The sequence below is a fragment of the Fringilla coelebs genome (assembly GCF_963513975.1).
Source record: "Fringilla coelebs genome assembly, chromosome: 2".
In the NCBI taxonomy this organism is placed as follows: Eukaryota; Metazoa; Chordata; class Aves; order Passeriformes; family Fringillidae; genus Fringilla; species Fringilla coelebs.
In genome coordinates, this window is record NC_140029.1 from 90,123,157 (window position 1) to 90,145,764 (window position 22,608).

At 46.7% G+C, this 22,608-nt stretch overlaps 2 protein-coding genes across 2 annotated transcripts in view; both read right to left on the minus strand.

Moving 5' to 3' along the window:
• Positions 1–156: 156 nt before the first annotated feature.
• Positions 157–5,159, minus strand: LOC311166495 (cystatin-B-like). Its single transcript, XM_084226493.1, has 3 exons — positions 4,998–5,159; positions 1,337–1,438; positions 157–964 (listed from the first exon to the last, which is right to left on the minus strand). Exons 1-3 carry the CDS (start codon positions 5,061–5,063, stop codon positions 836–838), a joined length of 297 nt encoding a protein of 98 aa, XP_084082619.1. The 5' UTR covers positions 5,064–5,159; the 3' UTR covers positions 157–835.
• Positions 5,160–9,192: 4,033 nt separating this feature from the next.
• Positions 9,193–22,608, minus strand: part of CASR (calcium sensing receptor) — a gene marked incomplete at both ends in the record, with an annotated part of 39,722 nt that continues 26,306 nt past the window's right edge. Inside the window, 3 exons of the mRNA XM_084226408.1 lie at positions 9,193–10,643; positions 13,473–13,596; positions 17,057–17,287. Of these exons, the coding sequence (XP_084082534.1) occupies positions 9,193–10,643; positions 13,473–13,596; positions 17,057–17,287 (1,806 nt within the window). The remainder of the gene's footprint in view (positions 10,644–13,472; positions 13,597–17,056; positions 17,288–22,608) is intronic.

Genomic DNA, 22,608 nt, shown 5'->3' on the forward strand with positions numbered 1-22,608 from the left:
CTCTCACAAGACTAACATATTTTTAATTAAGATATAGAATAAACATAAGATTATCTGGAATATAAAAAACAGTTAAGGAAAAAAAGCTGAGCAAGATAATAATCAATAGTGAAAACCAGTGAAGAGAACACTAGTGCACCAGTCAAAGATGCCATCTCAAGTCAAAAGAAATGTTTATTGTTATAAATGCAGAAATGCTTGTCCTTTCCATAACTTTTCCAGAGGACCGAGAATACAAGCAAGCTGGTTTGGTATTTTAAACTCACACACCCTCTATGGGACATTACATGCTACTGCTGCAAGAGGATGAGCATGATTACCAAGGGAATGTTTGTTTCAAACTACTGTAAGCCTTTTTCTCTTCCTTGCAAAATTGCTTCAGCTCAAGTCTCACATCAGGTCTTTGCCCATAAAATACAAAGTACAATTTAAATCTACACATATATTCACAGTTGCAAAACAGCACAGAAAAGACTGAGGCTTTCCTCTTGTTCCTTGCTGCAAATATATGAGTGCTGGTGTCATTCCCCTTCTGATTTCCAGACCAAGGAAGTCCACAAACAGGACTCAGCCACAGTATTCTTGTTAAGTTGCACTAAAGCCTAAGTTAAGTTGCAATAAAAGTAGGGTTTATGTTAGTGCAGGTACTAGGAGAGCCCTGTGACTCTCAGGTTTGGAGATTGCACAGGAAGGAAATGGCATAAATTAATTTTTTACACCATGATGTTAAAAAAAAGACACTTTTTTCTGCCTTTGTTGGTGCAGGAATCAACATTTTGCAGCCTGTAGAAAATGCACGTAAGAACCAGCCAGGGGAACACAGCAGAGAAGGTTGCTAGAAATAAGCCAGTTCATCGTGCTTTGTCTTGCTGCTCTGGTAACTGTGGAGGCTCAGCTGCTCATTCTCGTGGGGGAGGCTCTTGAACACCCGCAGGTGCATGAACTCCTCATTCCCAACATGGACCTGCAAAGCACGAAATCCAGTGAGATCCCTGCAGGGGGAGCCTGCAGGAGGGGGGGGTGGCAGAGGCTGGGCTGGTTTGAGGATGGAGCAGCAAACAGGCAGTAAGAAAAACCAGTGGCTTGTTTTAAACCAGACTAGGAGCCGTGACTTTGCAGAAATACCACCTAATTTCCCATGGAGAAAAGAGGATCTCTCTATTTAACAGATAGGAAGAGGGGCTGGGAGGTGGATAGTTGTGGGTTTTTAATGCACAACTTTTTTTCTTATTAAGGTAAAATTGTAAGCATTATCCTCTAGTTAAGAAAGGAAAAAACCCCACCATTCCAAGGATTATACACATTAATGTAAAAGAAACAATCCAGTGTCCTCTACCTTGATGAAGTAGTTTGTTCCAGCAACCAGCTGAGTTTTAAACTCCACTGCAGTGAAGACATCAAAGGTTTTCCCTTCTTTCTCTTCTATCTGAGCTTTTACCTTAAGGAAACAACAGGTTCTTTAGGAATGATGCAAGATTCAAGTATTTAGGACTTCAGGCTTACAGATCACTGCTGCTGAATTCCCCAACACAGAGTTCCTGCTTTTCCAAGACATTAAAAGATCAAAATGAATCATGTTAAGTTTTGTGTGAAAGCAGGACCAGGAATCTAGGGAGGTGGCAAAACTGAGTCGGAGGTGGGAGTCAGTCACTACAGGCTGACACCAAGTCTGGAAAATACTTGACAGTTCTTTCAGCATGTCTGCTGAAATCTGTGTTTTCAAATTGCAAAACAGTGCTCAGGAAGTCAAAATAACCTGTCCAGTACTCAAGAGGGAGCCATGAACTCCTGAGATGCAGCTCTTCTCTCCTGCACTGGGCACTGTAGCACATTGTGGCTATATGGAAAATTCTTGGTCAGGAAAGCAGATTTCAGCCTTTGTTTTGCAGGGCAAGGTGAGTTAGTCTTGGAGTCCTTGCTTGCCAAGTCCTTGCCTGCTCCAGGCTGCACCTCCTGCACTGCATCATTGCATAGCCCTCCCTTCACTCCCAAGGCAGTAGTACCAGCAGTGAGTAGATCCTCCAGCTATATGGCGTACTTCTCCTTCTTCCTAAATTCAAGGAAAATCCATACATCTGCTCTCCTGCCTAAATCCCACAGGCTTCCTTGGGAAAAACAAGAGCTAACTTGCCACTGGTCAGGTACTGTAGGTGAAGCAGGAACAGAAGAACCATTCCTGCAACAGGGTGTGTTCTCCCACCTCTCCAACTCCCAGAACTCTGGTGCCTTTTCAGTGACCATCCTGTCCCTGCGAGCTGTGTCCATGCTTTTTACCTTCTCTCAGAGGCCATACCTCTACACTTCCTCCAGGTTATGATCAGTATGTCACAAGCAAGATAATGATGTTTGGACACTCTCCTGTTTTCTTTTTGCCATACAGAAATCCAAGCTGCATTCTAAGATGCACTGAAGGGCACAGCCCCAGAAAAGAGCCATGATTCAGTTCTGCCTCCTCCCTTTCTCCTGAGTCAGAGGTTGGAGCATGTGGTTTCAGTTTTTATCACACTTTTACAAATTTTAAGCAGCAGGGCAGACATAAGTCTCCCACTGACCCTATCCTGTCCTGTGCTCCTTTAGCAATCCTAGGCACTGGGCAGCTTTGGTTTCTGGGGTCACTAAATCACCCCAGCTCAGCACATTTCATATTTCCACCAGTGAGCTGAACATTGGGCCCTGAGTGCAGAGAGCTGAGTCCTGCAGCTGCAAGCCTGTCAGGGTGTTTGTGGCAGTGAGTCACCACAGCATGTGACAAATGAGCTTCCTGAGTCAGTGAGGAGAGGGAGATCCCAGACAGAAATACTCTCCCAAAGACCTGGTTCTTGATCTCAGTCTGGATGTGGGAGTCCTGGAGGACAGGAGCCAGCACTGTGTCCTGCTGGTACCAAAGTTAATGGCATACTGGACTGCATCAGCAGGAGCCTGGCCAGAAGACAGATGAGTGATTATTGCCCTTTACTTGGCCTTTGTTAGAAAATGTGGAATCCTGTGCCCAGTTCTGGGCCCCCAGTACAAGACAGACACCAATAAACTGTAATGAGCCCAGTAAAGGGTCACCAGGAGCACTCCATGAGCACACCAGGATGGCTGGAGCACTTGTGCTGAGGAGAGGAAGAAAATGAGCTTGCTCAGCCCAGAAAGGATAAGCAGGCTTTGAAGAAAACTTTCCAGTACCTACAAGAAGCCAGGGTTTTCCAGGGATGAAACTTTCCAGATGCCAGAAGAATGAGACACAATGGTCATAAACTGAAACTGGAGGTTCAGACTGGATATAAAGAGAAACATTTCCCCTGAGGACATTCCTGCAGTACAGCAGGAGTGTTCAGAGAAGCTGTGCAGTTTCCATCCTTGGAAGTTTTCAAGACCTGACAGGAGAAAGCTCTGAGCAGCCTGAGGATGCTGACCCTGGGCTCAGGCAGGAAGTGCAGTCCCTCCCCACCCAAACAATCCATGATTCAGTCACAGGGCTGGAAATTATCATGCTCTGAAGGCTCTCCACTGCCCTGCACTCCCAGAGCAGTCACCTAAAAAGCAGATGGTTCAGAACGACCCTGGATAAGCTCTGCCACAGTTACCAGCAAGGAGCCAAAGCTGAACAGGCCTGGGTAGAAATCCTTGCTGTGAGGAGGCTGTTCCTATGGGATTCCTTGGCCAGACACTGCCAAAGGAAGCCTTCCTGCCCCGTGTGACACTACACCTGCTGTGGGTCACAAAACTGAACAGCATTCGGCCATCACAAGGACTCTTACGAAAGTGTAAAATGAAGGCAAGAACTGGAAAAGCAGGAACAGGAAATATGTTTATGGCAAACAAACTGGCAGGCTGTAATAAATCTCCACAAAGACCTGACTTTAAGCAAACAAAATTATTTGAGAAGGCTAGCTCAATTTAACAAAATGTTTTCTCCAGCAGCGTCCAGATGAGGATATGAGTGCATGGGTAAGTTTCAAGTTTGGGTTTTCCCACCTGTACTTCATTAAAGGAAGTAATTTAAATTGGCAGTCAAAACAAGCTGGATAAATTTTAAAGTATTTAGGTGATTTAAATAAAAACATGAGATTTTTGGTTAATTCTGTTCCCTTCTGAATCCAAAAGGGTTTTCAAAGTAATAATTATGATTCTCAGCAATTCTCAATCGTATGCTCATTACTGCAAACTCAGGCTGGTGCTTAGGAGATGCACATCTCTCCCTTTTCCTAAAACACAGAATCCTCAGACTGTACAAGCTAAATGTTAATTTCAGTGGCTGCTGTGCCTTTGGGTGCTCTGTAGGTGTTTGGGAACTCCTCCTGCCTGGGGAACAGGCCCAGGCAATGACAAAGAGTATCAGAAGCCGGGGCGCATCCTTCATCTTTGCCCTCCAGCTTACCACATCTGAGCCGACAAAGCCAAAAAGCAGAAGGAACTTGAGTTTCCATGACAAAAAGAAGAACATGTGCTTTGAAGGAACTTAGTTGCACAATGGCATTTTTAGAGTAAAAGCTTGTGCTCCGATAACACGAGCAGGTACTCGTGTTATTGGAGCACAGGTACTGTAAGTAGCATCAGGATTTGCAGCCGGCAGTGGTTGGAGCCGAATTCTGTTTTGGGGAAAAGCAGGAACAGCGAAGAAGCTTTCTTGCTTATTCCACGTTTCACCCCCTCAAAAAACCCCAAACAATCCCCCCCTTCCCAGGCAACAACAAAGAACCAAAAGCCCAAACGAGTGCACAAGGTTCCGATTCTGTCAGAAGCAAGGGAGCTCGTTCCCCGAGCTCAAGGCAATGGCTCTGCCGGGTTTCCCCGCGCACCCAGCGCTGCCCACGGTCCCTCTGGAGTCAACAGGGCCACGCCAGGCGGGCACAGGGAAGGAGAGCTCCGGGAGCCGGCCACTGCTCCGTGCGTTCCCCATTCCTTCCACCTTTTACACCGGGGGGCGGTGTCTCGGCTCAGCAGAGCAAAGGCCGAGCCCACGCTGGGCCCCGCACGGGCCTTTCCCCGCCGGCGGGGCCCTCCCTCACCTGCTCCGCGATCCGCTGCGTCTCGTCGGTGGCGGGCTGGGCCGCCGTGGCACCCCCGCACAGCATGGTGACACCGCTCCGCTCCGAGCCGAGCCGATTCTGCCCCTCGGGCGGGCCGGGGCGGTGTCGGGCCCGGGGCTGGAGCCCATGGGCGGGGGCTCGGCGGCCGAGGCGGGCGGGAGCGGCCGGAGCTGGCTCCGCCCAGCCGGGGGTGGGGGCAGCGCGGCCCGGCGGGACCGGGCATCGGGGCCCGGCGGCCGACTGGAGACAAAACCAGCCGAAAGCGACACTTGCAGTGCAAGCTGCCGGCAGAATTTGTTCTGCGTCCTGGACTGAAGGGCTGCGGCCACTCTTCAGCGAGGGACGCCTCCGTGAGAGCCCCGCGGAGGACAGGGCTGCCCTCAGCCGCTGTTCGTTCTCCCTTCGCCTGTGCCACCTTCCGGCTGCCCTCAGACGCTGTTCGCTCTCCCTTCCCCTGTACCACCTTCCCCAGCCGCTGTTCGTTCTCCCTTCCCCCGTGCCACCTTCCCCAGCCGCGGCGTGCTCCCTCAGCCGCAGGGAAAGGTCCGTCTCCAGGCTCCCTCGTTCACCACGTTCGTCATTCCCTCTCCCAGGCTGATTTTGCCGCTCTTCAGCCAGCAAGCTGAAGGAGGTGGTGAATTATCCAGCCTCTGGGAAATCCCTGAGGAGATTTTAGTCGGAATGTTCCGGTCTCTACCTAAATTTTCCCCCAATTTAAACATCCAGACTCTTGCAAAACCAACAACAAACACCTACCTTCCTCCTCCCGCTCTGCAGCGCCCCTTGGTAAAGTTGGTCAATATAAACCTAAATTTAACAATAGCAGGTATTGCAAACTGAAGAGAGCTCATGGACTGACAAGGAGGACACGGTGACCAGCATGAAATATAACGGAGGAATTTTCTTTCCTCTGGTATCATCTATAAATAAATTCTTTGCTGGGGCTTTGGGTAGGCAGAGTTCTGCCAGGTTTGTCAGGAGACTGGGGATGAAGGGTTGGGCTCTTCACTGGGATGCTTCCCAAATTTTCCAGTGGAAATCCCACCAGAGAGCTGATACACTGTTGTTGCTTCACTACTGGACAGTTCAGGAAACCCCACACTGAGGCAAGCTTTCCAGTGGATTTTTTGAGCCATGGTGGGTGGGATGAGGCATTCACATGGGCATCTTCTGGTAGGAAATGTCAGTGGAGGTTCTCAGGCTTGTGCTTTCAACAGAAGAATGTTCCCCAGCGTGGCTTCATCAGTGCTGTTACGTGTGATACACTGACAGGCTCTTGGACAGGAGCCTGACCAAGCCTTCTCCTCTCCTGGACTTGACAGGATGAGAACACATCCCCCTCTCTGTGCATGGGAAAAGGGGTTTGGTTACAAAGCACCTTCCCAAAGGGGTCATTTTTTACTGGCCTTCCCTTGTGTCCAGCATGCGTGTCACTGCTATCAGCTGCAGCAGCAGCTCTCTCGCAGCATTGGAGCTGGAGGCTTAGGGCTCCACGTAGGAGAGCAGGGAGGGTGGAAGGGGCTTCCCCAGCAAATACAGCACAGTTGGCCATGCTAAAAAGTGATTGCAGTTCTTGGAGACTCATTGTGTGCCAGGGTATAAATTCCTTTTAAGTAAATGTAAAGAATGGAAAACACCCAAGGAATGAAAAGCACCCAAAAGTCAGTCTCATCTACTGTACACATAGCTAGTGAATATTGCTCTCCAGACAAGGCAGCTGATGGTGACTTTCTGTTTCTTACATTGCCTGTGTTCTTACACCGTCTTTGGTTTGTAAATTGTATTGTTTTCATTTCACTCATTGAAATCTTACACGTTTCAGTGCTGTCAGCCTCACTTCAGGGGCTGCTGAGCTGGGTTTGCTTTGGTAGGAATAATTCACTTAGCACTAAAACCACTCGGCTGTTGGAATTTTTGAAAGTATAGGCCGTAACCAAAATGGCTTTTTTAGCCCTCTCTCTCTGCCATCTAGTGCTCATCCCTGTTCGTGCAGTTAGACTCAGGAGATTCCGGGGCTCAATTCCAGACCCTAAACTGAGCCCACGGGCCACAGTCAGCAGCCTAGGGAAGGGACCTAGGTTTCAGAAGCAGTAAGCAGCTCTTGGCTGGGTCCAGGGGTACAACTGTGCTTTCCAAAATTTGGACTAGAAGGATTTGTGTTTTCAAACTCACTTTTTTTTTTCCTCCCCCAATCATCCGAGCCAGAATTTTAATCAAATATTGTCATTTGCAAGCCTTACAATTATAGTTGGGTTGGTTCTTATGTGGTGTAGTTAAATTTGAGCCCACTCCAAGGGGGATGTAACAGATCAACAAAAGTGTTAAAACAACTTGTCTGAACAGCCTACTTCTTGAGGTTCTGGACTTCCACTTTGCTCCTGTAAGTCAAGACTCCTCTTCCTGGTCAACAAGTAGAGGTGGCAAAACAAAGTTTTTATACAGTAATGTCACCTGTAAGTTTTATTTGCCTGCCCTGGCAGAAGAACAACCAAGCAAAAACAGTAACAAGAGAATTGTGGTGATTCCCCCAATGCATTCGAACACAGTCCTTTTGTCTCTGCTCACACTGAGCTGCAGGCCCATCTACCTTTCTAGCACAGGTCTAGACTACCTTCATGCCTAATGAGGGAGGGCACTGACATCTTCCTGACAGATGCTTGTTCTTCCACGGGGAATCTGGGAAGAGGGAATTAAATTCTGCAATGTAACCATAGCCCCTCCCACCAGGCTGTCCAGGGGTATTTTTTCCTCTCATCAGGCTGCAACAAATCTCTCTGCTAATGACTCTTTTCAACTTTTCCAGCATGAATCAAAAAGAACAAGGCATGCCTTGAAATAACCAGGAGCTTTAGGAAGAGTGGGACAAGAGTAATCAAGTTCTGCTATGCTCTCTGCTGACGTCCTTAGTGTTATTCTTTAGGTACAGTCCACCATTCTTGTGCTAGGTGCCCTCTCTTCAAAATGGGAAATAACCTAGTAGGTGGCTTTTAGGAGCAAAACTGTATCCAGTTCATCCATTTGTCCCTATATGTGTCCAAGAACCTAGGCCTGAATGTCTGTCTCACCCAGGCATCTACCAGCACACACACTTCAGATATTCACCAGCTCGGGTGATCCTATTACCACAGCTGGGGGCTCCTCCTCATCCCTAACTCCTCCATTTCTCCTTGTTCCATCTGCTGTGTCAGGCCCACCAGTACGGCCAGGACTGTCGCAATGCTCCGTGCAGGTGTGAGGCAGGTTAATACGGCAAAGCACAACACTGACTATGGTGTGAAGGGTTAGCCATGTATGCCTTGTGGGATAGTACAGCAGCAACACTTGGTTAAGCATACAACTACTAGCGACATAATCAATCAGGGATACATCTCATTGTGCTTTTGCAGCGTTCTCTGCAAGGGATTTACAAGCTGTTCTCCCCCTTCACCAAAGCAGGCAGGCTGGAGGTAAAGCTATTCCAGCTGGAGGAAACCAGTAGGAAGCTAAGTAGCTTGGTCTAGTGCAATGGAGTCTACGGAGAGTATTGTCCAGTATTTCCTGTTGGGCAGAAAGGAGAGACTGGGACATTACTAAATATAAATTAGCAGGGCGCTCTGTCACATTAAATACTTTACATGTTCACACCCTTGGCTGTACACAGCATGCAGGATGTTGGGGGCTTTTTTATTTTCCCCATGACTGTGCTTTCCTGAAGAGAAACCGTGTACCTTGCTTTTGTAGAGCTGAGAGTCCTGATGCACATGGTTACAGATCACATATACTGCATAAAGAGGGAATATCATACATAGTGGGAAAGAGGAATATTATACATAAATGTAAAAGCAGGGTATAGTGGAATTGCCTAGTGCCTCCCATAGTCAGCTGAGTTGCAGTCTGGCAGGAAAAGCTTACGGAGGCAAGGCAGCATGCAGACTTCTGCTTAAGCCCCACCAGAGGCGATCTTCACTTGTCCTTCTGAGATGTCCTGGTTTCAATAAAGCAAATGCAAATTCAATCCAAGGCTCCCCAGACACAGTCCTTCCTCTGGAGGCACATGTGCTACCCTGCCGGCGCTAACATTAAGGTGTGGTGGGGCTGTGTCACAGCAGTGTGTCTTTGTTACCTTTCCCCTTCAGAAGCAAGAGGTGAGCAAGTTCCTCTTGGGGGCTGGTGTACTTTTTGCAATCTTCTTTTGTTAGGAATGTACCGTGTTCTCTGTGACAGAGCCACCTCCAGTGCCTATAAAATTTCGGGAGTTAACCGATGGCAGGGAAGGCTCCGCCTCAGGGCTTGGTCCCTCTTCTTTGTTGTCTCCCACCACCGACTCCTGCGAGCTGGTCTCCGGGCTGGAAGCTGCCTGGAAGCCGGGCTCAGCCCCGAGGGGCTCATTGATCTGCAGGGGAAGCAGGGCCCGGTGCCGCATCAGGCTGTCGTCGCTGTTCTGGGCCTCCAGCGAGTTGCGGCGCTTGGCGTTCCTGTTGGCCATGGCGTTCTTCTGCGGCTCCTCGAAGCTCAGCGACAGGGTCACCGTTCCACTCCCAAAGCTGACTTTCTGCTTGCACCCGCGCTGCTGCTGGCGCTGCCGCTCGGCGCAGGCCGGCAGAGGAAAGGGGTCCTCATGGTTGCTCTTGCTGCTGATGGAGGAGGAAGGGGTGGAGCCAGTGGAGCCCCCCAGGCTGTTGGAGCGCTTGCGGGACACGTTGCTCCGTCTCAGTGTGGCCCTGGCAGCCACCTTGAAAGCGTGGGCGGCTGTGCTGCAGCGCACCTCCTCGATTGTGTTGCGGGAGGGCTTGAAGAGGATGATGTAGACTTTGTTGAAGAAGATGCAGGCCAGAAGCCCAAAGCTGGCAGCCAGTATAGCAATCACCTCCACAGCAGACACGAACTTGCCGTACGTGCTGGCATAAGCAGGGATGAAGGAGATCCACACGATGAAGAATATCAGCATGCTGAAGGTGATGAACTTGGCCTCGTTAAAATTCTCAGGCAGCTTTCGAGACTTGAAGGCGAAGAAGAAACAGATGGCGGCCAGTAGGCAGGTGTAGCCAATGAGGAAGCCGAGGGCCATCAGGGAGCCTTCGTGGCAGGTGATGAAGATGATCTCATCCTCCAGTTCATGGTTTCGGTAACTGGATGGTGGGGCCGTATAGAGCCAAATCACACAGATGACAATCTGCACAAACGTGCACAAGAAGACCAGGAGGAACTGAAGGTTGAGGCCCCACCACTTTCGGTGGAGACTCGTGGGGATCTTTGCCTCGAAGACAAGAAGGACACGGTTGGTTTTCACCAGGATGCAGGAGATACAGAGGACAAAGCTGATGCCAAAAGCTGGCTGCCGCAGACGGCAAGTCCAGTTCTGGGGCTCACCAATAAAGAACAATGAGCTGGAGAAGCAGCATAGCAAGGAAAAGAGGAGGAGGTAGGATAGCTCCCGATTGGTGGCCTTAACGATGGGTGTGTTGCGAAATTTGGTGAAGACTCCCAGAACAAAAGAAGTCAGGAAAATTCCAAGCACAGCAAAGAGAGTCAGAGCAATCCCAAAGGGCTCAGTCCAGGCCAGAAACTCTATCTGCTTGGGGATGCAGGACGTGTGGTTCTCGTTGGACCAGTAATCCTCAGGGCACTTGTCACAGGCACTTGCATCTGAAAAAGAAGTGATAAGGAGAGGGAAGGTTTGTCAGAATGAGAGGCTGAAGTGTGGGATGACATATATGGCAGCTACACACCAGCCTTGATCTTAAACAAATGGAGTGTTCTGCTCCTGTGTGCAGATCCCCAGAGTCATATATTGATGTCTTGGAGTTTCTTACTCAGAAACAACCAGCCTCCCAGGGGCTGTATAGGAAAGCACAAAGCATGCTTGGTTCTGGCTTCCTCTGCCTCTGCCCTCATCACTTTTGTAATACATTTCTTGGTAAAACTTTGCAAACTTCGATTGCTATCAGCTTTTACACAGGCTCTGGTTTTCCCTCTTCCTTGTTCCTTCACTTTTATCTTCTACTTCTGTCTTTCTTCATACCTCTCACACTTTTATCATCATTTGAATATCCTGCCTTTTTCTATTACAGAGAAAATTAAAAACGTGCTTGCTTCCTTAAATGCTTTGAGAGCCTATTTCATATTCCATGGAGGCAAGTCTTAGTGTTTAAATTACTCTTCCCTGAAGGCAGGCAATGCCCTTGACTTGCAGCACATTCTCATTTCATGTTGGAATGCCAGGGAAAGATGTGTCTTAATAATATCACTCTCCCTACACCCAGCAAATGTCCCACTAATACCTGCAAAGGGAAAATTGATGCCTCCATCTCCTTCATGAAAGTAGTTGGGTCAGCTGTGATAGCATGGTCATGCCAATGGCTTGCATGATCAAAAAGCAAGGACCTGTTGCTTCTGCTCTTCTTCTTTGACTCAAATGGGTCTTGTGCTCTAGCAGGGAAGGTCACAACTCTTGATGGCAGTAGAAAGGGGTTGTGAGCAGAGAGCTGGAGGTCTCAACTTACCTCTGCTTTTGGCATCCCAGAAGGATGGCAAGGGGCTGCAGAGAGTCCACTAACTCCTTTAACAGCAAGCACCCTCTGAGCTTTGTACCTGAGCACAGACACAGACTCTGACAACAGCTTCCAGAGCAGAGATTGATGCTAATGAAAAAGCCAGGAATGCCCAGGTAACGAGGCCAAAGGTTTTCAAGCTCCCTTGTTGTTGAGATGTGCTTGGAGAGACCATCCATGTCCTGAGATGACACTGCTTTCCTAAGGACTTTTTGCCTCACCTATGGTGTTTATTTGAAAATCTGGCACTAGATGCAAAAGCTCAGTCAGAAGCTGTCATCACCATGTCATTTCATTTACATCCATTCAGCCAATAATTCTTATTTTTCTTGTGCCTTTTACCTGGAAGTTCATTAAAAACTGCAAGCTGCAGACAAAGCAAAGTTAATTTTGTGTTGTAGGGAATCGAGCAGTCTCTGCCAGAGACAGCTATTTAGCACTACACCCTAAAGACAGGCTTTCACTGCTGTCTTGTGGTGGCTTAGAGACCATGCTGCCACTGAAGGGAGTCCACAAAGTCTCCCTTCTCCTGCAGGGATGCTCATTCTTTCCCCCTCCTTTGTGTTGTTAACACTTGAGGGCATGCAGCTTCTCATTCTGGTTGAAACTCAACCTCCCAAGAGCTTGTTTTCAGGATGACCAAAGACTTGATCCAATTCACTCCATGGTTGTACAAGTGCCTGCACTGCTCCCAGGCAAAGTGTGGGAGCAAACAGCTGGGAAAGGACAGATTGTTTCCTCTGCTAGCATTGCTATCTCAGCTGGATGGAACTGGTTGTAAAGCTGCTCTCTATGCCTATAAAACTGGCAAGCACGGGAAGTAAAGACTATTACTGTCAGCTGAAATTGCAGCAGGAAACTGTAGAGTCAGAAGACAGTCCCCACCTCAGCCCCATAAATTCCACCTCCACACCAGAGCTAGCTCCCAAAATTATGTGAAAAACACCAGAAGACCCCTATTACATATGACCAAAATTGCTTCTATTTAATCTGAAAATGCTGCTTCCAAGCATCATGTAAGTATATTATATTGTCATGCTAAAAAAATATAATTCCTGTCTGATAGGACCAAATTAGATTCTCACAAAGAACACTTGTTCAGCTTTGCAAGCAGTTTACTGAATTGTTCATCTTTGGCAAGGTCTGCATTGTTTTCTGGGACCAGCCCACCAGAGAGGGTGTGAGGAGGTCCCAGGTGCCTGACAGTGTAGAGAGGACTGATATCCTGAAATAATTTACTTGCCTTCATTACCCTGGGGATGCCCAGCACTGAGGGACCACTAGTGGTGTTGGAAATTCAAAAATTTTCAACCATTTTGAAACCTGAGTTTATGTTTTCCGTCTCTTCCAGAGCCTGAGTAGCTTGATCCAAGCTCCCAATGAAACAAAAACCATGCCCATGGTGCTCAGTAGGATCCACAGATTCTGATATTTTGTAGTAGTTGATGAATCCATAAAGGGAAATACTTCTCTCTGCTTGTGAAATCTAGGATGTAATGGATTTTATTTCTTTGTAGAGCATGAAATGAAACCCTGACAGTTTGAGGAAAACATAGGGGCAGACAGATAACTAAGGAACTTGGGATGGGGAATCTCTCCCTCCTCCAGGTTTTTGGAGGAAGAAAAGCTACTGCTACAGTGCAATAGAGTTTGCTTGAGAGGCTTTCTATATGCAAGTTGTTTTTCAGGTTCTCTGCCCTAATTTTCCTGATGCAGAACAGAAGGGACAAGCAGGCTTAGCAGTAGACAGGACCTGAGGACCACAGCACTCAACTCCTGTTATCTTTTCAGAAGTCCCTCAGACTTTCTTAGAAGCCTCCTGGCAAGGCAGGCACCAGCCCAGCCCTGAAGGGAGGTGATTTCAGCACAACTGTGGGGGGATGCCTGGAGGGCATCAAGCCCAGAGCAGCTCCGTGTGCGTTACCTGTCTCGTCACTGTACTCGCCGTCGGGGCAGTCCACGCACTCGAAGCAGCAGGTGGGCTCCCCCTCGATGATGCCCTTCCTCGTGCCCGGCAGGCAGTCCCTGCTGCAGTTGGAGAAAGGCACCTGCAAGAAAAGGGCCCAAGCAGGTTAATGGTGTCAGTGCCTTACTGTGGCAAGACCTTGGCTTCCACCAGGGGTATTATTGCTTGGTTGGCATGCTGCATGAAGACCCTCAAATGCTCACCTCTTTTGCCCACAGAACAGACACATTTTGCACAATAGTCCTTCTCCAGCCCACTGCAGGGAGATTTTTCTGAAGGAACACATCAAGGGATAGTAAGGAAGATCAGCAGATCTTTGTAATATCTACTGTGTTGTGGGCATTGCAAACTGGAATGTGACCATGACACACATACCCCAAAACAGTCGTTAGATGGGTAGGAGAAAAGACCATCAATCTCTACTGGCAGGAACTTGAGTCATCCTTGGAGATGATGGGCCCTGACATCTGATCCCCAATCCAATATATTGCATAATGTCTGCTAATAATTTGTGGGAATTATTTAAAAAAAAGTTTTCTGAAACTCGCTTCTTCTTTAAGAACACTGAACCTCTAAAGATGCAAATCAGTGGCACTTTACAGATCCAAAGGTTTCCAGACTTCTGCTGCTGTAAATGATGTCACCTGCTGGCTGTGCATTTCTGCTGTCCCTGAGCCCACCTGAGCATTGTTGTGTCCTGGCATCAAGTGGTTGCACGGGCAGGCTCACTGCATGCCTGAAGTGCACTGACACAAAGACTTCAGCATGATGAATGGAAGCCTGGGCCTTTGTCACACAGTCATGACCTGAGGTTGAGCTCACCTCTTTCCAACTAAATTAAAGAAAAAGAGTTGACACAGAACGTGACTTTCTCAGCTCAGGAGAGTTAAACCTACAATTTCCACTGCTAGCAAAGTACCATGATCCTTACATAGTCAATGGCTGTTCTGTTTGGAAGCCTCCATTCACCTTTTTGGAAGTTTGATGCAAGTTTACCCAAGTGCTGCCAACCTGCTGACCTCCAGGAGCCTCCTGCATTGATGCATGTGTGCAATGAGTCCTAGCTATGGTTTGGAAGTTGCCTACGTGCAGGTATCAACCTTAGCCACAGGGAAAGCAAAGCCCTCACTAATGACAGCTGCTGGGCAGAGATGACCACTCTGTGGCTCTGGTGAGGGCAGTCTATGTTGCCTGTCATTGGTGCCTGAAGTGCAGCTGCAGCACAGTTTGGGAATGCTGTTCCTAAGCTGTTCATCAGGATTACATCATTGATGGGACACATACACAGGGCGACTCCCTGCAGCTCCTGGCTTGAAGCACTTTGCTGTTAGTGCCTACTGTTATAAACACAGTGCTAGTTTTCCTTGGGATAATCTTTGAGCAGGCAGTGCATCCATCAAGAGGATTTCATCAGTCTAGGCTGTCTTTCCCAAGGCTGCCACCAGTGATTTTGAACAGAGCTGAATCAAAGGCCTGGCTGAAGTTACACACTGCTTCCTCATTATCTACAAAGTTGATTGAGCTTCCAAGGAGAAAAATTAAATTGGTTTGGCATGATTTTATCTTGACAAATACATGTTGGCTTGTTCTTATCAGTTTATTATCCTTTAAGTGTTTATAAACCATTTAATTTTTTTTTTATCAAGTCTTTTAGGTTACTGAATCTCAACTCAATTGTGTATAATTCCCTTGGTTCTCCTATAACTGCTTTAAAACCAGGTATTACGATTGCTCTCTGATCCTTTGAGACATCATGCATCCTCCACATTTCTGGAAGATGAATTGCTAGTACTTTTGTGATTGCTTTGGCTGAATTCTTAAGTATTCTGTGGGGAATTTCATCAGTTTCTGCCAAAATGAATCTATCTATCTTACCTACTCCTTAACTCATTCTTTTGCAACTCTGCGCAATGTTTAAGTTTCTGAATGTTAAAATTACCTTCATTTAAACTTTTGTTAGGGATGACAAGAGGCACAGTGAGTGAAGTACCAGCTACTCTTTTTGAACAGAACCTTTTATCTGAAAGAAATTGGAAGTATATAAACTGAAAAAAAAAGGCTGCAGCAGACACAGAGATTGCAAACCCCTCAACTGCACAAAATTTATATACCCTGGCATTGCACTCAGCAACATCCTGTCACATTTTTAACAGTTTAAGACAGAGAATGAAGTTAAACATTGCACTGCCAGAGAAATTTAGACCAAGAAAACACAATCACTCAGTTTAAGTAAAAAACAATAAATCCTAACTGTTGAAAAAAGTGCAAGATGCATTTGCAATCTGAAGGAGGGATTATAATATCAGGGTTTTTTAAGTTCTACTTGTAGTTTGTGCTTAGAGACTCCAGGTGGACTTAGAAAAGCTCTGAGCTCAGTATTTCTGTGGTAGTATGCTCTGTTCAATTCATGCCTCCTTCAGACTGCTCTGGACTTGAACCAGAAGTGAAGCTGGAGTAAAAGAAAGGCTGAACTCATGCTGGAACTGTTCTGGGCAAGTAGCTAAGGCAGAAGCATTACCTGATCTGCCAGCCAATGTGAATAATCACATGGAAGCGAATTCCTTCTTTCATTAATCAGGTACTGGCTTAACAGATTGAAACATCCCAGCAGGGCCTGGCAGTGACATTTCTGAGCTAATACTCTACTCCCTGTGTCAATTCCCAGACCACAAACCATATGCCCACTCAGTATTCCCTCTGGGAGTCAGAGTTTCTGCCTAGCTGGCTGCTGCCAGCTATGGCAGCAGTTTATTTGGCTCTGGTCTGGAGATGTCTGCACCATGTTCCCATCATGTGGGTCAGACACAGCCTGGCTGCTAGTGACAATAATTATGCTGAAAAGATTAAACATATGCAAGACAGTGGAGAACGACTTAGTCCTGACCGAAGTCAATTGCTACCTCTTGAGATCACTACTTCTGAGGCTGCAGAAGCATCCTCAAGGAGAATACAAAAAAAAAGGTATCAGGTGCTGGCATCTTCCACTATTTGAACACCATGACCAAGTTAACCCAGGCAGGTTTACAGGGCTTGTTCTGTTGGTTTGCAAGGCAAGGGTGTGAGGAAGGCTCTAGGACTTGGTGGGTGAAGCCAGCAGAAAGAGTTGTAAATATAACTAAGAGTAAGAAGAGACACTTCTTGATACAGAGCTAATTGGAGTGAAAGGGATGGCTCTTTTCAGCAATGAAACTACCGAGGTCAGGAAATATTGATTTAGTCAACAACCAGACTTTGGTAATGAATTTTTCATCCCTTTGAAACACTGCTATCAAATTCTACTGTATCTGCTTGGGCCAGGAATAAAGTATATAATTTAAAACGTTAATACTCAGGGTGAACAAATGTACAGAAAGGGAGGAGACATTGTCTATTATTTCAGTACATAAGAAGGGTAAGAAAGACTATGGAGGAGACTGTGCATAGAGTAAGGTGAATGGATCCTATCATGAGACACGGAGCCATAATAGGAGGAGTGTGCAGGGCTAGTTCAAATTTCAGCTTGTGGATCAGGAAAACTTTGCTGTGAGGATTTAAGCACTTACCTCCTTAGAGAATCCACCCCACAGGATCTTGTTTTCATTGATAAAAAGCCTCTCCCCTTTCTTGGCATAAACGTTGTAGTGCCCAACCTCTTCAAAGACGACTGAACCATCCTCCGGAGAGAGATGCCAGTTGATTATTGAGTAATTTCCTACCAGGTCCCCAAACTCATCAAAATCCACCTGCTCCCCCATGTTATTGGTGAAATTTAAGTGTCGCAGATGCTTGAGAACCTAGAGAGAGACAGAGAGACAGTGTGAATGCCTGTGTGTTACAACCTTACCACAGCACACATCTGCTACAGGGACAGACCTGGGAAGAATCACTTTACTACAAACCTTAATCTCTTCAAATCCTTTAATTGCAGCAGTAGGAGTTCTTCTATCCCATGAAAACACAGAGCCTGTACAAACCTTGTAGACAACACAAGGTATCGTGGCCCTCTGGGTGGTTGGCAGCCCACCTGTAACACTTACTGATGCTAACCCATCACCCGTTTGGTATTCCTCTTTGGTCCTCTGAGTCACCTTTACAAGTCCAGTGCTCTTTGTTAGCCCCAGGGAAGTGGCAGCAGCCTCTCAGGTGTTTCAGTCACCCATGCATCGCTCTCATCCTGCTCTTGCAACCACTGCATGAATGCACTCAGTTGGTATCTCTAGTCTCTGAATGACTGATCACTCAGAAACAGGAGTGCTTGAGAAACAACTCAGACTTGACTCTGGATTGAAAAACCCAAGCCTAATGCACTTTGGTAAGAAAACACCAACAAATCAAGCTCATTTGCCATATGGCAGACCTGGAGAATTCTTACCACTTTTTTTTGGCTTCTGTCTCATAGTTGCATAGCTGAAAGTACTCACATTCTGCCTGTTCCCAGGAGTTCTTCCCTGTAATTTTCACCTCATGCCTTTAAGTGTTATATAAAATCATAAAACCATTAAGGCTGAAAATACCTCCAAGATCATCAAGTCCAACCATTAACCAGCACTGCTCTATTCATCACCAAACCAGGTCCCCAGGTGCCATCTCCATACATTTTTTCAACCCTTCCAGGAATGGTGATTTCACCACTTTCCTTGACAGCCTATTCCAATGCCTGACCACCCTTTCAGTGAAGAAATTTTTCCTAATATTCAATCTAAGCCTTGTCTGACACAACTTAAGGCCATTTCCTCTCATCATGTCACTTGTTACCTGTGAAAGTGGAAAGAGAAAAGACCAACCTCCTCCTTGCCACAACAACCTTTTAGGGAGTTATAGAGAGTCATAAGGTCCCCCTAAGCCTCCTTTTCTCCAGCTAAACAGCCCCTTCCTTCCCTCAGCTGCTCCTCATCAGACTTGTTTTCCAGGCCCTTTACCTGCCCTGTTGCCCTTCTCTGGATGTGCTCCAGCACCTCGATGTCTGTCTTGTAGTGCAGGGCCCAGAGCTGGACACAGCACTGGAGGTGTGGCCTCCCCAGAGCTGTGTATGGGGGACAATCACTGCCCTGGTCTAGCTGGCCACACTATTGGTGATACTGCCAGGTGCCACTGGCCTTCTTGGCCACCTGGGCACACCTGGCTCATGTTCAGCTGGCTCTCAACCAGTATGCTGCATGTCCCTAATCCCAGGGACAACTGTAGTTGTAAAATTAATGATCTAGGTAGCCTAAGAAGCAGATCTGAGAAACTGCAGCATGAAAGAAAGCCTGTCCTGGCAACTGTGATACAATCCAGCCATATCGTATTTCTGTTCAAAAAATAATTGCTGGTTTAGGCACTTCTCAGATTTCTCCCCAAGCTCATCTATGGAAATATAAGGTGACTCTGAGGGTTCCTGACTGTCAGCTGCCCCTAAACCCCAGCGGCATAGTTGCTGCTGTGCTCCTACTGCCTGTGACAGCTTGTAAGCCCCAGTCTCCCTCCCTCTTTCTCCCTCTCCCCCTCTCTCTCTCCCACCTGTGAGTACCCAAACATACAACTCTGGATGGCAAAATGTAAGAGAAGCCAAAACAAAATCAATTTGTCTGGGGAGGCAGAGTCCTCTTCACCCCACAGACAGAACAGACAATATTGTTTTGATGAATCTTTCTCACCTGGAAACACAGGGACAGGGGAACAGAATCACTTCATTAATTCCCGTCAGTTGTGCTAAATTGTCTCATTTTTCGCTGTTTCCTTTTGGGATCCTCCTAGCTCAAGCAAAAATCCCCAGAGCCACAGATACCCTCCTCCCACTGCCTGTTTCAATGCCAGCCTGAGACAGTCTGGAAAAATCATTGTAGTACTATAAAGGATGTGACCAAGAATACCTTTTCAGCTTGTGTGATGTTGATGGAAGGGGGATATCAAAATATTGCCACAGTATTCAGTCTTTGAATAATGGATGAGAGAGAGAGAAGGCAGGATTTTTTTCTGTCTTTCTTATCCTTGTTGCCCCTCCTCTGGAGACCAGCTCACCCACAAGGTATGCAGTTGGAATTATCTCACCAAAGAACCAGGTGCTGTCCCTGGAAGATCTCACCCTCTGATGGACACAGCAAAAGAAGGTGCTCTGTGCTGGCACTTTGCTGTGGAGAGCTGGGGAATTGCCTGCTGGGCAAGGAAATAGGAGCCTGCTCCCCTCTCATTCCCCTCATTCCTGAGGGGTACCCAGGAAAGTGCTACTTGCCCAGCTCCATTGGGGGACAGTGACAACAGAGCAGAAGCAGCTCTGAGGTCAGACAGGGTCTGCAGATCCACAGTGATCTGTTGTACTGCCTCACCTCAGTCTGCCCTCATCTGCACAGGGGCTTCAACCTTGGTCTGGCTGGTACCAGAAACTTTGTCTGTCAGCAGTGCAGGTTCTCAGCAGGCAGCTCACATTCCTCTGCAGGCTCTGGCACCTAGTACAGGGTGACAGCTGCAGCTTTGATGTCCAGATCAGGTTTGTCCTTATGCTGAGCCTAATGCCATGTTTCTCCTCACTCCAGCTCAGTATGACACTCATGCAGCACTACTGCATCCTTCTGAACGACACCAGGATATCCTGAGTATCCCTGCTGGCTTGACTGTTACCTGCCAGACAGGAGACCTTGCCCTTGTTTTGACTGCAGCTGCTACACACACTCGGAGACAATCTTGCAAGAGCCATCTCAAAGATTCTTCAGTTCAAGTCCTGCCTCTCCTGGTCAGCTGCAGCAGCAGGAGGCTCACTGGCCTTAGGGTCAGCAAGATGAATGGTGGAGAAACTTCTGGATTCCCTGAATGCAATTTTTTGTTTGTTTAATTTGATAACATCATATCAATGAGTCTGTTCCTTGGCCTTCCCTCCTGTCATTAGGCTTCTAAAAAATAATACATACCTCTGGCTTTTAGTGAGGTTTTGTAGGATTAGTTTGATAGGACCTTTCCCTTGGTCACACACACCACACCTGAGGATTCAGGTTATAAATGATTTCATGTATGACTTGATATGCCTGTTGTTGATATGTCTGACTGCTAATTCATATAGAAGTGCTGATCTGCAATTAATATTGTCTTTCCCCAGGCAGAGTGTACCAGCTTCAGCTCTGCAGCTGTAGCTAGTGGGTACAAAATGTGTATCAGCTCATGCACTAAAGGCACATGACCTGATTAAAATTCCAAATGGAAAGGCAACAAAACAACAGAAATAACAAAGCCTGTTTTTTTTTTTCTTTCCAGAAAACAACAAAGCTTTTCTTCAAATCTAAATTTCTGAGGGGCAGCTTGTAAAATAAACTACCAGAACACGTTCCTTTTTTTAGGGAGCAAGAAAGTCCCAGGATCATATCTCTGTATCTCACAAGTTCTGCTCTTTACAGGGTGAAAATACAGTTTAAACAGACAAGGAATATACAAGCACTAACCTTTGAAAGAGGAAGTTGTAGCCTCTGACTAACGCCAGAACTATTACATATTCACCAGTCTATCAATGATTAGCTAAAGGTATTACAGCTAAAAATGTGTCACTGTGTTTTGTAACTAAAGATAGAAACATACATAACCAGGACTCAATCCACAAAGACCTAAAAGACCTTGCTTCAGCCAGGCCAACAACATGTGTCAGGGGTAGGTGTATCGTATCCTGGAACCAAGAGTTTATGAAAGAAGTGCTGACCTTGTGGCTTGGATACACTGTCAGCAGCTGGTGGAAGCCTATGGGGAGAGCATTGTGCAAGCTGCTGTCTTCAGATATTTCTTTCTGTAATTTCCCCTTCTTTTCTTTTCTCTCTGTCACAGACTTCCTGTTGAATTGCAATGCCTTTTAATTAAAACGCCTATTATCGGAAAGGACTTGCAAGCTGCCCTCTAGCTCACCCTCCCACTATTCCTGGTAAGGCCATTCTCAGCCATGCAGCATCCAGGCTAAATATTCTGGGTCATGGGGTTTCCACTTTTATGGGAGGACCATAGAGCTGTAACATAAATACAATTGTTATCAGACCAGGCTGGCAGCTCACCTGCCCGGGACCTGTTTCGGACACCCTGCTTACCTCTCTGTCCCTTTTCCTGTGTGACTATTCTTAGAAGTGCATTTGATTTTTTTGACTACTACTCAGATAAATCTGACAAGTCCACCACAGACTTGATCAACTTCATTTGTGATAAGTCAGCTCTCATAATTTGTTTTTTTATCCTCTGCTGACTATCTTTCAACCAACACGCACATAAGTTCTGAATTTGCTGACAGACTACCAGAAGATGCCTTCAAGAACCCTGAGCACACATACACTATGAATAGAAGTTCCCTTATCCATACACATTCCACCCAAAGCCGTCAAAGCACTTCAGGATGTTTGTGAGGTAGGGCTTCTCTTTAGAGAAGTCACGGTCTTCTTCTTCATAGTATATTCTTCCTTCCTAAATTTTTAAACCCAAGTTTCAAGCCCAACAATAGGCTCAACCAGGATCTGCTAGCTCCTTGGATCTCCTCCAGAACCCTTTCAGAAAAGTGATGTCTCATCTGTCAGCTTTCTAGACCTCAAGGCCTAGGATTTTTCAAGTGGGGAGATGGGCACCACAGCCAGCTCTTCTGCTACTTCATCTGTGAGCTCTGGCATATCCCTTGGGTGAATATTGTTCACTTGCCCTGAAATATCAAGGTTCATTTTGCTCTTGTGTTCCATAGTTTCTTCTATAGTCAGTTCAATTAGACAGATCCTCTAAAAGTCCCCCATAAATAACTAAGCCTTCTTAAGTTTGTCCATGAGGAGAACACTTTTTTCTGTCATGGCCTTACCTTGTCTTTTGCAGTGATAATCTATGGCTCAACAAACAATCCTACTCCTGAAATGTTTAAAGTACGATTTATGAGTTTTACCCCATTTCAGGATATTGCTTATTCATTTTTCTGGCGTGCCTTATTTTATTTGTACATTTAATCTGCCAGAGTTTATGAATCTTCCTATTTTACTCACTGAACATAACTCAGTTATTTGAAGGTTGCTGTCTCACTTTTAACAAACACCACCTAATACCTTTGTTTTGCTTTGCCAGCTTCCTTTCTCCCCCTTTTCTTGATCTGCAGAATACACTCACTTTCTACCACTAGTAGTGAGGCTGGTGACAGGCA